Genomic DNA, 17,554 nt, shown 5'->3' on the forward strand with positions numbered 1-17,554 from the left:
TGACCTGCCTGCCATTAAATACAATTTCCCGTCTTCATTACATATGAGCTCTTGGCAGCATTTGCAGTTGTTGATTACACCCTTCTTCTCAAACCACCCCTCCTTTGTCCTCAGTGACTCACCACTACCCTAATTTTTTCCTTCCTGTCTCCCTTTTGGCTCAGCCTCCTTGACTAGACCATTTAAATATTGGAATTCCTCAGGGCAGGGTACAAGGCCCTCTTCTCATTCTATCTTCTCTCCCTAAGTGATCTCACCCACACCCACAGCTTTAATTAACACCTCAATGCAGACGCCTCACAGATTCCTATCTCTAATCCAGTTCTTTTACTAGTACACCCAGCAGCCTACTCAAAATGACTCCACTTGGATGTCTCAAGGTCCCTCAAAACTAACACATCTAAAACAACTCATGATCTTGCTCCAATGCCTGGTATTCTTCCCTTGTTCCCTATTTCAAGGAGTGATACCACTACTGATGTGAGTATACATGTTAAAAGTTAGAAATCATCCTCAACTCCTCCTTCTTCCCTACCCGGCCCCAATATCTAATTCATCACCAAGTCCCCCTAATCCATCTATTTATCTCTACACCCCCACCATCACTACCCAAGTTAGAGTCCCCATAACTACTACCTACTTGGCCTACTAAGTAGCCTATTGACTATTTCCTTGAATCCCTTAGAAACCACTCTCCACAATACACCTACAATGATCTTTTTATAACGCAAATATGATTGTCATTCCCTCTGCTTATAATGCTTTAATTACTGACTGCTCTTAGAATGAAGAAAATTCCTTCTTAACATGGCCCATAAAAGCACTCATGGTCTGATCCTACCTCTCTGACCTTACACATGCACTACAATTTCTCCCCCACTACCTATTCGCTACTACTCTGGTCACACTGGTCTCCTTTCAGAATCCTTGCACATATGGTTCCCTATGCTTGGAATGTTCTTTGTGCCCATACCCTGACCCACCTCCTGGCCAACTCCTATTCTGCCTTCATTGCTCAGTTCAATGATCACTTCCTCAGAGAAGTCTTTCTAGGTAAATTTTATCATACATTCTTCTACCACTATGTACTTCTTCATAGTGTTTCTCCAGTTGTATGTAATGCTGCTTTACCTTGTGATTCTCAATTAATGTCTGCTTCCTTCTATATTCTATTAGGAGCCCAGTGCTTGCAGGTGCTCCATACATGCATGAAGAAGGGTTGAACATCAGCATACTTGATCACTGGGATATAAAATCCAGATGTAAAGAAATGTGTGACACTGTAAGTCAATGAATTCCCCCCAGATGTAGTGCCGATACAAGAACCTGAAGGTAGGACACCTTGAAACCTCTCATCAAGAAAGTTAAGGGAGACTACCTGACAGAGTTAAGTGGTAAGCAAGGAACCTCCCTGTGTTCTTACAGGAAAACCAGCTTGGTAGTATAGTCTGTCTATGGGGAGGGGTAAGAAGAATACTTTCATCTTTCACTTGCTCTATTTCAGATTTATTTGAATGCTTTACAATTCACCTTTTGCTTTTTTAAAAAGCAAAAAGATAAAGAGAATGAGACAAATAGAACAAAGTGCTAACTATGTTGTACTAATCTCATTTCTACTTCTGTTTCATCCCCATAAGACACCCCCATAATTTTTAATATTTCTAACAAGTAACTAAGTTTATGTCTATACTAGAGGCCCGGTGCAAGAAATTTGTGCATGGGTAGGGTCCTTAGTGGCTGCCAGCTGCTGGCCAGGGCCTTCCTTCATTCCATGCCGCCCCCTGGTGGTCAGCGCACGTCATAGCGAGCAATCGAACTTCCGTTTGGGCAAACTCCTGAGGGGACACTTTGCATATTAGGCTTTTATATATATATAGACGAGAGGTCCGGTGCACAAAAATTTGTGCACTCGGGGGGGTCCCTCAGCCTGGCCTATGCCCTCTTGCAGTGTGGGACCCCTTGGAGGATGTCCACCCCAGTGGGGACCCTCACCCCATGGAGGTTTGGCCAGCCTGGGTGAGGGGCTGATGGCTGTTTTCAGGCTGGCCACACCCCCTTTAGGGTGGGGGGTTCCTCACTGGGGTGCCTGACCAGTCTGGGTGAGGGGCTGAGGACCGTTTTCAGGCTGGCCAAGCACCCTGGTGACGTAAGCTCCCAGCCTCTCCTTTCTTTTTTTTTTCCTGAGATTTATTACCTTCTATAATTGAAACTTTGTTGCTTTCAGTGGAGCTCAGAGCCGGGCCGCGGCAGGCGGGGAACCTTGGCTTCCTCCATCACTGGAGCAAGCAAGCCTCCTGCTCACTCCAGCTCTGTGGCTGCTGGCCGCCATCTTGGTTGGGTTAATTTGCATATAGTTGCTCTGATTGGCTGGTGGGCGTGGCTTAAGGGGTAGCGAAAAGAACGGTCAATTTGCATGTTTGTCTTTTATTAGTATAGGATATGTAAGTAGGTCAACCTTAAAAAAGAGTGCCACAAATGATGCAAAATAAAAAGCTAAAGACTGGAATGGGTCTTAACAGTAAAAAGCCTGACTCAAATTATTCAGAAATAGATAATAGCAACGGGGACAAGAGACTTCCAAACCTGGTCATTTCCATGGTTAGTTACCACTTATAAAATAATCAGCAGCATGATATAAAAGACAAACTAAAATTCTTCAACTTTATTATTAGCAGTCCTAATAAGAGATTAAACTCATATTTCAATAATTTTTGTTCCCCATTACATGAACAATTACAAGTTGATTAAACAAAAGCTTTAAAAAACTGTCCAAATATTACTAAAAGATAATCAGAAAAACTTAAGAAGTCAATTATTTCACCAGAAAAGGCAATGCAGCAAGTATTTATGGGCTGAAGATGCCACACACAGAACAAATAAACTTGACCTTGTTTACATTTGACCTGGTTCCCTTCACCAGCATTTACACTAGTCACCCCATCCAGTCCCCCATCTCTGGCCTGCCTGTATCATGTCAGTATGGTCTCTGCCTCTCTGACCACATCCTCCTTATCTGTCACCTTCCTGCCTGTCCCCTCACACCTACCGAGTCAGCTATTCACACTTATAGCTCCTCCAAACACTGTATCCTTTTCAAGCTGCTGAGATCATCGTGTCACCTAATCCACTGGGCTCCTAATACCATGTTACCTGTCCTGCTAAGACTGCATGTTTCAGCATGCAGTTTTCTCAGCTCCAGGTTTCCTGATCCCTTAATCAACATTGGATATCCTTTACTAAAAACTTTTCCTATTTAGGCTACCAGGTTCTGAGCACTGTACAAAAAGTGACGCAACTGAGCACACTTGGTTCATGAAATTCATGCTGTTCGACTGCCTTCAATTAAGTCAGAAACATTCCTTCAAACCAGACTGATTTAAAACCAGTAACTCCTGGTAGCAACTATTTCAAAATTGCTCCAGTTCCCTCAGGAGACGTTAGTGTGTGTGTCTCTCTCTCTCTCCTCTGTATCTGAACATCTCCCTTTACTCCTTCCATATTAAGACAGACGTCCCATTGAAAACATCCCTGGTTTCCTCCATCTGTTGTGATGCATTTCTGTCACCCTCTGTTTCAACCCTGGAGACACACCAGAATCACTTGGGAGACTTGAAAAGGAGATGCCCACTCATCCGAGAGACTTATTAGTGACAAAAGGAAAAGGAGTACTTTTACAGAGATGCCACAAGAACTACCAGATCAAAGTGAACAGTAACAAGACTATTGGCCTCAAGTGCCTCCTGACAGCACACACAGGGACATCATCACTTCCCTGGTTTTATTGCCAAAAAGGCATCATCCTGCACTGAATCATGAAGAACATCAGCCAAATGCAAATTAAGGGACATTCTATAAAACAGTGCTGGAGTATGAAAGGCAGAGACAGAGAGATTGTTTCAGATTAAAGGGAACTAAGGAGATGTCACAACTCAACTCAAGGTGTCATCCTGAATTGGATCCTGGTCCAGAAAAAGGACACTAGTAGGAAAACTGCTGAAATCTGAAAAAAGGTCTGTGGATTAATTAATATTACTTGGTCAATGTTTTTCCTGATTTTGATCATTTTACTGTGGTTATGTAAAATGTTAACATTTGGGGAAGCTGGGTGAAGGGTACTCCTTTTGCAACCACTTTATGAGAATCTGTAAGGATATCCCACCATGTTAACAACAGTGGTAATTTCATGTGGAGTGGAATTAGATGAGCTTTATATTTTCTTTATACTCATTTGTATTTTCTAAATTTTTTAGATTTAGAAATCAATTACAACTATTAGGCTTAATGAAGAAAGCACAGATCTCCTGCACACAAAAACACCCCCTCCCAACACACACACAATGCCACATTACCTAGAATGCTTATGAAAAGAGAAAGAGGAAAAAGTTGAAAATTTCAGCTTCCTCTCCCCGCACTGAGTGATTTCAAATAAACAGAGCTTTGGCAAACAGATGCTGAAGTAAGAGAGAAAGAATCTGATGACTCTTAGGTTTTGAGCCAGAGATATAGAGACAACATTTTTAAACCAGTCAATCAAGAAGAGAGAGACCAATTTTGGGGAGGAGAAAATAAATTCTGAGTTGAAATTTTAAGTTAGAAGTGATGCCACAGTACAGAATCATAGCATCTTAAGTGTTGAAAAAGATGCTAGAGGTCATCTAAATCAGTAGTTTTAAAGTGCTTTTTGGGCCACTGATATCCTATTTCCTACTCCTGCCTGCCACAATTTTTTCAAAGTAAAAATCTTATGTAGAATCCCAATAAACAAATTAGAATAAAGTAAAACTAAAAAAGTGAATGAAGGGAGAAAGAGCCCCTGGAACCTGTTTCCCTAGAGTACTCTTTGCATTTTTGTGGAACATCAAGTTTAAAAGCAAAACATATACTTTCCCTGCCTGCCCCCATTTCTAACCAAAATAAGAATTCCTGCTATCTGTCTCATGAGAAGTATCATGCTTCTCTAGATAAGTAGGTAGCAAACTTGTGGGTCATATGGTCTCTGTCACAACTACTCAACTCTGCAACTGCAGCAGGAAAGCAGCCAAAGGCTGCAGGTCAATGAATGGGAATGGCTGTGTTCCAATAAAACTTTCTTTACAAAACCAGGTAATAGGCTGACTTGGTCCACAGTTTATTGACTCATGCTCTAGACAATATTTGGTGGGTAGAGAAGATAGGTCAAAGGGTATGTGAACCTGAAATTAATTGTAGACAACCATCAAATCCTCTCAATTGTCCCTCAGAAATCTACTCTCATATCTTGCTTCTCCTTCTTACCCTTAGCTTTCCTTGTCACCAGAGTTCTCTTAGCAAGTTCGTCTTCTGCCATTACATCCATCTTCCCAGACATACTTCTAATCTCATCTCATCTCTGACTTTGAAACATTGCTAATAGGAATGTAAAATGGCACAGCACTCTAAGAAAAGAGTTTGGTGGTTTCTTATAAAACTAAGCAAGTGCTTACCATGTGACCCAAGATAGCATTCTTGGGCATTTATCCCAGAGGAAGGAAAACTTAAGTTCACACAAAACTGGTATAAAAATGTTCATAGTAACTTTATCTGTAATAGTCCAAAACTGGAAATAGTCCAGCTGTCCATTAGGTGAATGCCTAACCACACTGTGGTAAATCCAGAAAATGGACTACTATTCAGCAATCAAAAGGAATTATTGATATACTGCTTGCATGGGTCTCATGGGAATTAAGCTGAGTGAAAAAAGCCAATCTTAAAAGGTTACCTACTACATGATTCTATTTAAAAAACATTCCTGAAATAACAAAATTACAAATTTGGAGAACAGATTAGTGGTTGCCAGCAAGGGTTAGGGATGGGGGTGGGGGGTGGGTGGGGGAGGAGGAAACCAGTGTTGCTATAAAGGGATAGCAAGAGGGGGGCCTTGTGGTGATGGAATAGTTTTGAATCTTGATTGAGGTAGTGGTTACAAAGAAACCACATAGCTATCACGTGATAAAGCAGGGTAGAGCCCCCCCCCCCCCCCCCCCCCCCCCCTATGCACTGACCACCAGGGGGCAGAAGCTCAATGCAGGAGCTGCAGACTGCAGTGACTTGGTAGCAGCGGTTCTCAGGTGACGCACCCTGGAACCAGAGAGGAGGGAGCCCGCTTCCTCACGGGGCCATGCGATTCCACCTTAGGCTGTGGGTAATGTTGTTGCTGGGACACTGTTGGCCCTGAATCTGGTTTAGTGCACACTTTTGTTTGCATTCCACACACTGTACGACAGCAACTCTGCAGTGCCCTCTTGCACTCTGGGACTCCTCGGGGGATGTTGGAGAGACAGTTTCGGCCTGATCCCCACAGGTCTGACTGAGGGACCCCTGCTCACTCCGCAGACGCCCTTCGAGCCGCAGTGCTGCCCCAGGTGTGGCCAGCCAGAGAGGGACCTCCGGAGGTTGGCTCCAGGGCGTATCTGGCCCATCTCACCCAGTCTCACTGCACCAGCCACCTTCTAATTAATTTCCTTTCAATGTGCATGAATCTGTGCACTGGGCCACTAGTATATTTATAAAACTGGTGAAATGTAAATAAGGCCTGTGGGCTGTTCAATGTCAATTTCCTGGTCTGAATATTGTATAGTTATGTGAGATGTTACCATTGAGGTAAACAGGGTAAAAGGTAGACAGTATCTCCCTGTGTACTTTTGTGCAACTTCCTATGAATGAATAATTACTTAAAAATAAAGACTTAAAAGAAAGTAAAACAACAGAAGATTTCTTCAACTCTCTAAGTATATCTTTAGGCTGTATGCAAGGCTCTTTTCAATCTACCACAACCTACATTTTAGCCTCACTTTCCACCATTCATTTATATCTTGTCACCTCTATAAAGTCACCCTGAACTTGTCACTGTTCTTCTGAACATGCCAGACTTTATGCTGTTTCACATTCCGTTCCCTCTCATTCTTTGCCTGCCAAACACCTTAAAACTCAGTTCAAATGTCACTTTAAACTTAATGCTATCTCTGAAGAGGTACGAACTGCTTCATCCTTTTGATTCCCACAGAATTATTGATATCTCCAAATACCTGTACTATATTATATTATTTACATACTTATTTTCTCTCCTAGATTATAAACTCCTTAAGAACAGGGAAAAAATTTTGATCCATGTGCCCATCTATTTGCCCCAATATATGAGGGCACTAAAATTTCTGTGGATTCAATCAAGTTTGGAATCTTTTACAAAAAAGATTACTTGCACTGTCACTTTTTGCAAAAGACTATCTTGCTATATAATGTACACATGCAACTCAGCATAATAAAATTCCCATAATTGAGATGGGAATCACTGTATATAAAGTCACTGTTTTTAGAAACAATTTTTAAATAACTTATTTAGCAAAAATTTCCATGTTTCTGTTCACCATTAGTTTATATAATCAAGTTTATTATAATTTACATGTAAGTAGTTATTACTGAGAAATGCCTCAAAGAACCCAGATTTTTTGGGGGGAGGGGAAGGTTTAAATCATTTATTATTTTGTTTCTTCATACCTACTCTTTAGCAAAAGAATCAATTTAAACAAGAGCCCTCTGAATATATATATACCAATCTATATGTACTGCCTTAATATCAGTTCATCCTCAAAAAACTATTAGATGACCTTAGTGAAAAAGGAAGTTCTTAAATCAAAGTAAATTAAGATAAAGAATGTGAGATGGAATCTATAAGTAACCTGAGAAATATTGTTGGTGCCAAATATTTGAGATAATGAGAGCAAGTCTATCATCATATTAATTCCTGTATTAACTTTCAAAAAGAAGTCCTACACACACGCGCAGGCACACACGACTCTGTGGAAAAAAAAAAAAGTCTGAGTATTTTAAGCTGAAAGATCATGGACTAAGAAAAACCTATTAATAACCTCTGGTGTTAAAGATTACTCTAAACAAGTTTAGTAACCATGAGTCACTGTTAAATGGCCACCCTATGAAAAGACTCCTCCCTTCCCCCTCTTAAGTATGCCAGCAAACTTACTCCTCTCCTGAAATGAGTGAATGCAGCTATTCAACACTGTGAACACACACATTCACAGTGATGAAGGGAACCAAGTGTGTGCTGAGCGAGGCAGCCATACCTTCTTTATATAGTATGCAGTGGGCAAAGAGTGTATAAATAGTCATTTCGTACACCAGACCTGTGTGGCTGTCAGCAATAAAAGAACAAATTCCACCCCACCCAATTTCACCCGCATACCCCAAATACCTAAAAATAAAAATGGTAAGATAAACCATTTTTTCCTAAAGGTATGAAAAAAGTAGTTTCCAAATTATTTCAAAAAGGTGTGGCATAGTTCCTAAGGGACTAATCTATTTGTATTATACATAATTCTTTTAAAAAATATTTTTATTGATTTCAGAGAGGAAGGGAGAAGGAGAAAGAGATAGAAACAGCAATGATAGAGAGAATCATTGATTGGCTGCCTCCTGCACACCCTCTACTGGGGATTGAGCCCGAAACCTGAGCATGTGCTCTTGATCAGAATAGAACCCAGGACCCTTCAGTCCGCAGGCCGACGCTCTATCCACTGAGCCCAACTGGCTAGGGCTTATATACAATTCTTTTTTTTTTTTTTTAAATATATTTTATTGATTTTTTACAGAGAAGAAGGAAGAGGGATAGAGAGTTAGAAACATCGATGAGAGAGAAACATCGATCAGCTGCCTCCTGCACACCTCCTACTGGGGATATGCCCGCAACCAAGGTACATGCCCTTGACCGGAATCGAACCTGGGACCTTTCAGTCCACAAGCCAACGCTCTATCCACTGAGCCAAACTGGTCAGGGCTATATACAATTCTTAATATGGCAACTGTATACTATATAAAACAAGTACACCAACATATTACAAGTAAGGAATAAACACTCAAATGTTGTATTTATCATTTGTCTATAACATCACAGGAAATGAGAAGATGCCCATAGATATAATGAATAAAGCAGAAATAGGCATTACTTTACTATAGGTTTGGCAGAGTCAGGAGTGAATACCATCTCTGAATCTAATATGATGGGTTACCTAGGAAACAAAAGCTTCCTTCATGAGGATTATGAGAAAAACAACAGGAAACTATTCTACCTCAAAATAAGATGGAGGACTATTCTCTATGAAGGCACCTTGCAAAATATAGTGTATCAATGTAAGAATAGAACAACCATGCAAGTTTCAATTCCTTCTGCAAGACCTGAGTGGTGACCTAGTCCACACCAAGACATATCCAGAGACAGGAAACTTGCTATCTACCAAGGAAGCCAACACCCACCTATTATTTTTCCTAATATCAAGATGAAACTAGACTCCCTGCTTTACTTTCACTCACAGGTCTTAATTCTACCTCCTACCACCCTCTGCCACCTCCCCTTTCCTCCTATTAGATGGTCCCCTAAAAACATTTTACTAAGAGCTCCAGGGCTCAAATTTTATTCGTCTGTATTTCACGTCTCCAGTTTTTTCAACTATTTCTCATGGTAGACTTTTGAATTTCTGTACTAGCCTGGTCATGCCCCTCTCAACCCACTCGTTTCTCTACACCCTCAAGTATGGACTTGTCTACACAGAGAGGCTGTTCACTTTGGATTTAAGTAGTGTATTTTTACTGTATCAACCTAGGCTTTCAATAGACTTTCTGGGGGATTTATTACATGATCTATTCACAGGGCCAACATCTGTGCTTTTCAAGCTATCATTCTCTCAGTTGGTACATGGGTAGTCTTCTTACTCTTTACTGAGTTACAATTGATATGCAACAAACCACACATATTTAAAGAATACATTTTGATAAGTTTGGACTTATTTACATATCCATCACCACCAAGATTCTTCTGTACTCCATTTACTCCATCAACCCCACTCTAACCCTCCACATCTCTGCCAAACCCAAAGCAACTACTGATGTACTTTCTGTCATTATGGTTTCCATACAGTTTTGTATAAATGGAATCATACATTATGTACTCTTAAGTGTTTGGCTTCTTTCACTCAATATTTAATTATTTGAGATTCATTCATGCTGTTGTGAATAGCAATAGTTAATCTATTTTATTGCTGAGTAGTGTTCCATACTATTGGTATACCCCAACTGGTTTATTTACACACCTGGGCTCTTTTCTGTTTGGGACTTTAAATTACAATTAAAGTTGCTATGAATATTTATGTATAAGTCTTTGTATGGACATATATTTCTTAAAATGGCTAGGTATGTATAAGTTTAGATTTTTAAGAAACTGCCAAACTATTTTTCCAAAGTGATTGTATCATCTTATGTTTCCATCAGCAGTTCCAGTTGTTATGCATAATCACCAATATTAGTATAACAAGTATTTTCAATTTTAACCATCCTATTGGTGTGTAGATAACTCATGTCTTTTCTTTGAAGTTCCCTGATGATTAATATCTTTTCACGTGCTTATCTGAAATCTGTGTATCTTCTTTGATGAAGTGTATATTCAAATTTCTTGCCTACTTTTTACTGGATCATTTGTTTTCTTATTAAGTTTTGAAAGGTCTTTAAATATTCTGGATGCAACCTTTTATCAGATAAATGATTTGCAAAGATATTCTATTTGTGGTTTATCTTTTTTATTCTTTTAACAGCATCTTTTGAAGAGGATAAGGTTTTAGTGTAGATGAATTCCAATTCATTAATTTTTTTCTTTTATAGAGTATGCTTTTGGTGTCATGTCTAAATATCCTTTGTCTAACCCAAGGCCACAAAGATTTTCTCCTGTTTTCTTTCAGAAGCTTTATAATTTTAGGTTTAACATTTAGTTGTGTGATCCATTTTTGAGTTCATTTTTATGTATGGCATGAGGTATGGGACCCCCCCCCCCCCTTTTTTGCATATGTGGCTATCAAATTGGTTCAGCACTAATGGTTAAAACAACTATTATTTCTCCATTGAACTGCATTTGCACCTTTCTCAAAAACTTCCCTTACATATGTGGGTTTATTTCTGGATTCTCTATTGTGTTACACTGATCTATATGTCTATACCACACAATTTTGATTACTGTACCTTTATATTTCTTGCAATTAGATGGTGTGAACCCTACAACTTGGTGTCCCCCCCCCCCCAGCTGTTTTGATTATTCTAGTTCTTCTGCATTTCCATACAAATTTTAGAAGCAACTTGTCAATTTCTATAAAGTGTGCTGGGATTTCAATAAATCTATAAATCAATGTGGAAAGAATTGACATTTTAACAACAATGAGTCTTCAAATCCATAAACAAGGTGTTATCGCCCACTTATTTAGGTCTTTCATCTCTAGTGATATTTTAGTTATCAGTGTATAAGTCTTTCACTTCTTTTGTCAGATTATCCCTAAGTGTTTCATATTTTTGATGCTATTCCAAATGTGTTTTTTAAAAATTCATTTTTGGGTTTTTCATTGTTATTATACAGAAATATGATTGCTCTTTATATACTGATGTTGTAACCTGTAACCTTACTAAACGCACCCATTAGTTCTATGAACTTTTTAAAATAGCTTTTCTATGTAGATGATTGCTGGAGTCCAACCCCAGCAGGTCCAGGGGTCCCCAAAGGTGTGGACGGAGTAGGCGAAGAAGGAATGACACGGAGGCAGCATTCAGGTGATCATCATACTTGGATTCCTCAGCCAGGTTCTGTCGCCAGGTTCTCCAGGTTCTCTTGCCAGGTTCTCCAGCCAGGTTCTATCCAGGTTCTCTAGCCATGTCCTGTCTAGGTTCTCCAGCCAAGTTCTGTAGCCAGGTTCTGTCCAGGATCTTTTGCCATGTTCTCTCCCTAGGTTCTGTCTCTAGGTTCTGTCTGGGTTCTGTCTCTAGGTTCTTCAACCAGGTTCTCTCGCTAGGTTCTGTCCCTAGGTTCTGTGTGTAGGTTCTGTCTCCAGTTGTCTTGTTACATCTGTATTTATACCAGTTGATTTTAATCCTGTCAATTTCTATTCCAAAGGTTAGGGCATTTCTTTTTCCAGGGAGTAAAGATTATGTAGCTTAAGAGTGATTGTTCTTAGTTAAAGTGATTAACTACCCACCTGGCACTTAGTTAAGGGGTTTTATTCCCTCCCTAACTTCAGGGAAAAATTCCTATCTGGGGAAACAACCTTTCTCGGAGAGGTGACCTTGGTTAAAACACATGGCACTAAGGAGAGCAAACATATTATTAAGAACAGGCTATATATGCCAGGTCCCTTGAAACATATGCTGTGCAGATGTTTCTTCCCTGTAGCGACTGTGTCAAGCAGCAAGGATGGACCGGCTCCCGGCAGATGATCATGCCATTCACACAAATAAAGACTGTTTTTTAATTCCTTTCTATGCCTTTTATTTCTTGTTCTTGTTTGACTGCACAGGCTAGAACCGCCAAGTACACAGTTGAGTAGAAGTGGTGAAAGTGGACATTCCTATCTTATCCTTGATCTTGGGAGATAAGCGATTCAATCTTTCACTGTTCTGTGCAATGCTACTTGTAGCGTTTCTGTGGATGCACTTTATATTAGGGTGAGAAAGTTCTCTTCTATTCCTAATTTGCTGAGTTTTTAGAGAAAACGAAGGCTGTGGTTTTTTATTCCCCCCATGTCTATTAATGTAATGTCAACACAATAAATTACATTGACTGATTTTTTAATGTTAAACTAGCCCTACATTCTGGAAATAAATTCCACTTGGTCATGATGTTATTATCCTACTGTTAGATTCAATTTGCTAATTTTTTGCATCTATGTTCATAAGAGATATTAGTTTATAGTTTTCTTGTAATGTCTTTGGTTTTGGTATTAGTATAATCCTGGCCTCATGAAATAAGGTAAGAAAAATAAAAATTTTCTGGATAAGTTTGTGTAGAAATTGTGTGATTTCTTACGTTTGGTAGAAATCTCTAGTGAAGCCATCTGTCTCTAGCTTTTTCAGGATGGTATCCTGCAACAGATCACTGGAAGCTAAGAGTAATCCAGTAATCAAATCCACTGGGTGTAATTAATCATGCAACCAAAAAAAAAAGTCCTGTCCTCTGAGCATCCTGAAGTACAGAGGGAGTTAATTAATGAACATAAAACTGAAAGCTACTAGGACCAACAGGACAGACCTCTTGAGAAGGGTCATTTATCTCACTGCTTCTGTGGATAGTAGCACTGAAAGGGAATGTGATACTTGGCCAGCATCATAAAATTCAGAACATACCTGGCTATGATATCCTCATACTAGCCACAAACTCAACATACAAATCATTACAATATTCCAAATACCTGTTTTATCCTATTTAGTAGAAATTAAGAAATCAGCACGAATCCTAAAGTGACAATGTTTCATGTTAATTCTGCTTTTACTCCATTTTCAATAAATACAAAGTTATTGAGCCCTGTCTTTGGAAGGCTTATATTCTAACAGGGGGAAGAAATATTAAACAAACACCATTAAGTACATTAAAAATGTTAAGTGCTACATAGGTAAACAGAGGAAGATCAGTGAGAGCAGGAATGTCAGAGGGCAGGGCTGCATTTTACACAGGGGGTGGTTGGGTCAAGCGTGACACTGAGCAAACACTTGAAAAGCAATAAGGGAGTAAGCTGGGGAAGAACATTCTAGGCAAAGGGAATTGTCAAATGCAAAAACTTAAAGGGTGTGACTAGAGTGTGTGACTAGAAAAGGAAGCTAATGTGAGAAGAGTACTAAGAGAAGGAATCATTGAGGCCATGGGCCAAGGGTCGGCATTTATTTTTCTGTAAAAGAGCAGACAGTAAATATTTTAAGCTTTGCAGGCCACATAAGTTTGCATTATTCTTCTTTGCTTTTTAAACCAACCCTCTAAAAATGTTAAAACCATTTCTAGCTCATGAGCCTTTACAAGACAGGCCTAGGCAGGATTTGCCCTGTAGAACTTAATTCGAGCCCTTGTATAAGGACTTTGACTTTTACCCTGAAGAAAATATCATTTGATTCATGTTTTAAAAGACCAACCAATTAGAAGATCAATACAGTAATCCAGAACAGAGATCATGACAGCTCAGACTAGGCTGGTAACTAGGAAATGGGGAGAAGTGGTTAGATTCTGGCTTTTTTATTTTTCCTCCCAGATAAAGTGGATGGATTTGCTCATAACTGGACTTGGGAAGTGTGAAAAGAGTCATAGATGACTTAAGACCTTGGCCTGAACAACTAGAAGGATGGAATTTCATTAACCACTAGAGGCCCAGTGCACGAATTCGTGCATGGGTGGGGTCCCGCGGCCTGGCCGGCGATCGGGGCTATCTAGCCCAGTCCCAATTGGGGCCTATTGGGGCAGGCCAGCCAGGAGGAGGGACCGCGGGAGGTTGGCTGGCCAGGGGGGAGGGACCACGGGAGGTTGGCGTGGGAGCGCACTGACCACCAGGGAGCAGCTCCTGCGTTGAGCATCTGCCCCCTGGTGGTCAGTGCACATCATATCTACCGGCCGATCATCCGGTAGTAATGGTCGCTTAGGCTTTTATATATATAGATTAGGGGAAGATGAAGATTGGATGTATAAAGTATGTGTTTTACTTTAAAGCAAAGTAGAATTCCTATTTCTTAGATTCTACCATAACTTTGAGCTACTGTATTTATTCTTCCATAACTTCAGAATCATTTTTTGTCAAGTTACAAAAAGATCCTGTGATTTGAATGATTAAAGATTAATTTGAGAAGAAATGGCATCTTAACTATATTCCATTTGATAACACAGACCAATTATTCTATTGTGCCTCTGAATAAGGTTTTACAATTTTTTTCATATAGGTTCTTGCATACTTTCTGATGAAAGTATTCTCAGACATCTTATACTTTTTTGTTGCTATCATAAATGAAATGCTTAAGAAAATAATTGCTAGATTGATTAGATTTTTATCTTTCCATTGTTTTCAGGTCTCAGTTCCCTCTCATCACCACTTGAATTAGTTGCTACCTCCTTCTGAATCTTGATAAGAAAGTGAATCAGAAATTTCAGGGTTTTTCTTCCTATTCTTAATCCATCCTATCCTATATAATAAAAGGGTAATATGCCAATCAACCAAACGGCAGAATGACCGGTTGCTATGATGCGCACTAACCAGCAGGGGGCAGGCGCTCAACACAGGAGCTGCCCCCTGGCATCAGTGCGCTGCTCAGCCACAAACCAGACTGACACAGCAGCAGTGGCGGGAGCCTCTCCCACCTCCATGGCAGCGCTACAGATGTCCGAAGGATGGCTTAGGCAGGGAGAGGGTCTAAGCCGTCAGTCCGACATCCCCTGAGGGCTCCCGGATTGCTAAAGGGCACAGGCCGGGCTGAGGGGCCACCCCCTAGCCCCCGAGTACACGAATGTTGTGCACTGGGCCTCTAGTTTCAGAATAAATAGATTTTTCATGGATTGCTCTTCAGAGTTGCCCGCTTCTTTTAAAATAAAATTTATTTTTTAAAAATTCAACTATTTTTCTTTGCCTTATAATAGCAGAAAGGTCTATTTGTGATTAGGTATAGAGCAGGATTCCTGACATTTTGGGCCACATAATTCTTGGGGGTGGAAGAGAGGTCTCATGTTTAGCAGCATCTCTGGCCTGTACTAACTAGATGCCAGTAGCAGCTTCTCATTGGGTTATAACCAACAATGTTTCTAAGCATTGTCAAATGTCCCCTTGGAGGGCAAAATTGCCCCTGGCTGAAAACCACTGATTTTAATCAAGTAGATGATATGAACTCCATCAGAGACTAAGCTTTATCATTATAGGATTCACCTCCAATGTCACTTCCTCAATAAGAATTCCTCCATATAACCTATCTAAATTAGGATACTCTCCCTACCCAACGCCACCATACATACACACATACTCTTTTCATTAAATATCACAGTAGATTTCAAAGTGTGGACCCCTTTCAAGGGGTTCGTGGGGTCAAAACTGTTTTCACATCAAACTAACATACAATTTGTCCTTTCCCACTATACTGTCATTTGCACTGATTGCTGGTGCTGACCCCTTAGCCAGACTCAAAGCAGTGACACCAAACTATACTAGCTGTCATTGTAGTTTTTATCACCATGCACTCAACTGAAAAAGAAAGAAAGTAATGTATAGGGAGGTTCTGAAAGATGAATAGGGCTGAGGTGGAAATGGATGGGGGGTGGGATGGGGAAGAATAAGACAAAGGCATGAAAAACAGTATAGCTGATCATGTGCTTTAGTTACTTTCAATGAACAGAGGCAAGTTGAGATGCTAGAACACAAGAATAAGGGAGGGGTTGAAATTCACCTAGAGAAGAGAGATGAGGTCACAGAGTCTTGTGTGCTATGCAAGGAGTCTGCAGTGAAGGTTTAAGGCAAGGGAAATATTTTAGAGATAAGAAAGGTCATGAGGATCTTCACTAAGTAGGAATGGAAGTCAGAATCAATTCATAAACCCCTCAGGAAGTAGGGATTTGTACTATCAGCGAAAGATGCCGTTTTGAAGGAGAGTGGGGAGACAAGATTGGGATGAAAGTCAGGTTTGGGCTGTAGTGATTGGGTAGAGGGAGATATTCATCATGGAAACAGGGAACACAGAAAGAAAACCAGAAGAGGTTAACTCCCCAGGAAGACTACTGGTGGAAACACTGATTTTAGGAATCAGATAAATCATTTCAACAATAAAAAAACCACAACATTTAAATAAACTTGAAAACCTCAAATGAAAAAAACGAAGAAAAAAGTTAGAAATATGTTTGGTAGTCAGCAGTACAGGAGAAAACCTGGTGTTTAAACAGCAGCAAATGTTGTATTTTAAAATACAAATTGGGATTTATTAATTTTTTTTAAATCACCTCATAATTTATTTACACTTGCTCCTAATCAAAAGATTGAAAATACAAAATAATGCCAAATACATACCTTTTCTGCTTTTTTGTCAGAAATGTCTTGCTTCTCCAGCACAGCCATGCTCTCCTTCAGGTTCTTCACGATATCTGCTGGAGACTTGTGAGACTTCCCAAATGGGAACGGCATGGCGGCGGCGACAGGCACCTCGCTGCACTCTGCCTGCTGTAGCTGGGGACACAGTACAAGGTACAAGTAAGAAGAAAGGGATGTCAATCAGAAGACATACTTTCTAAATCAGTAGGAACTGGGAAATCTACCAGTATATGTGAGAAATGATAATACAGATATATCTTAGAATTGTAGAACACTTCTACTTTTCAAAAACCTTTTTTATCACCTGCTCTTCCAACCGTTTCCATTTGAGGAGGAACATGCAGGTGCTGACAATGTAGGGGCAGCAGCTATCCTTCACAGGGCACCTAGTTCTGCCAAGCCAATGCTGAGTACTAAGTGGCAAAACCAGCTCAGGTCTGTTTTGATCCAAAATATCCTTAGTAGATATCTCTATTTTACAGTTGAGAAACTGAGTCAAGGAGCCTCAAAGTTTAGGTAAGGAGCTTAGTCAAACAGCACTAGCAACAGGCCCACTATCTGGGTCTCTCCAGGGGCCTCTCTTCCAGTGTTCATGCTGTTCCTCCTAAGTACTTTGGTGGGCACATACTTCCACAGCCCACCCACCCTCCCCTTTCCTCCTCTTCAGGTAGTCACAGCAT

The 17,554-nt window shown here is 40.2% G+C and overlaps 1 protein-coding gene across 1 annotated transcript in view; it reads right to left on the minus strand.

The window, feature by feature from the left end:
* Positions 1-17,009, minus strand: part of CAB39 (calcium binding protein 39) — a 42,973-nt gene extending 25,964 nt beyond the window's left edge. Inside the window, exon 1 of the mRNA XM_005882972.2 lies at positions 16,854-17,009. Within this exon, the coding sequence (XP_005883034.1) occupies positions 16,854-16,967 (114 nt within the window). The 5' untranslated portion in view covers positions 16,968-17,009. The remainder of the gene's footprint in view (positions 1-16,853) is intronic.
* Between the last annotated feature and the right edge of the window lie 545 nt (positions 17,010-17,554).

This window comes from Myotis brandtii, unplaced genomic scaffold, assembly GCF_000412655.1.
Source record: "Myotis brandtii unplaced genomic scaffold, ASM41265v1 scaffold744, whole genome shotgun sequence".
Taxonomy (NCBI): Eukaryota; Metazoa; Chordata; class Mammalia; order Chiroptera; family Vespertilionidae; genus Myotis; species Myotis brandtii.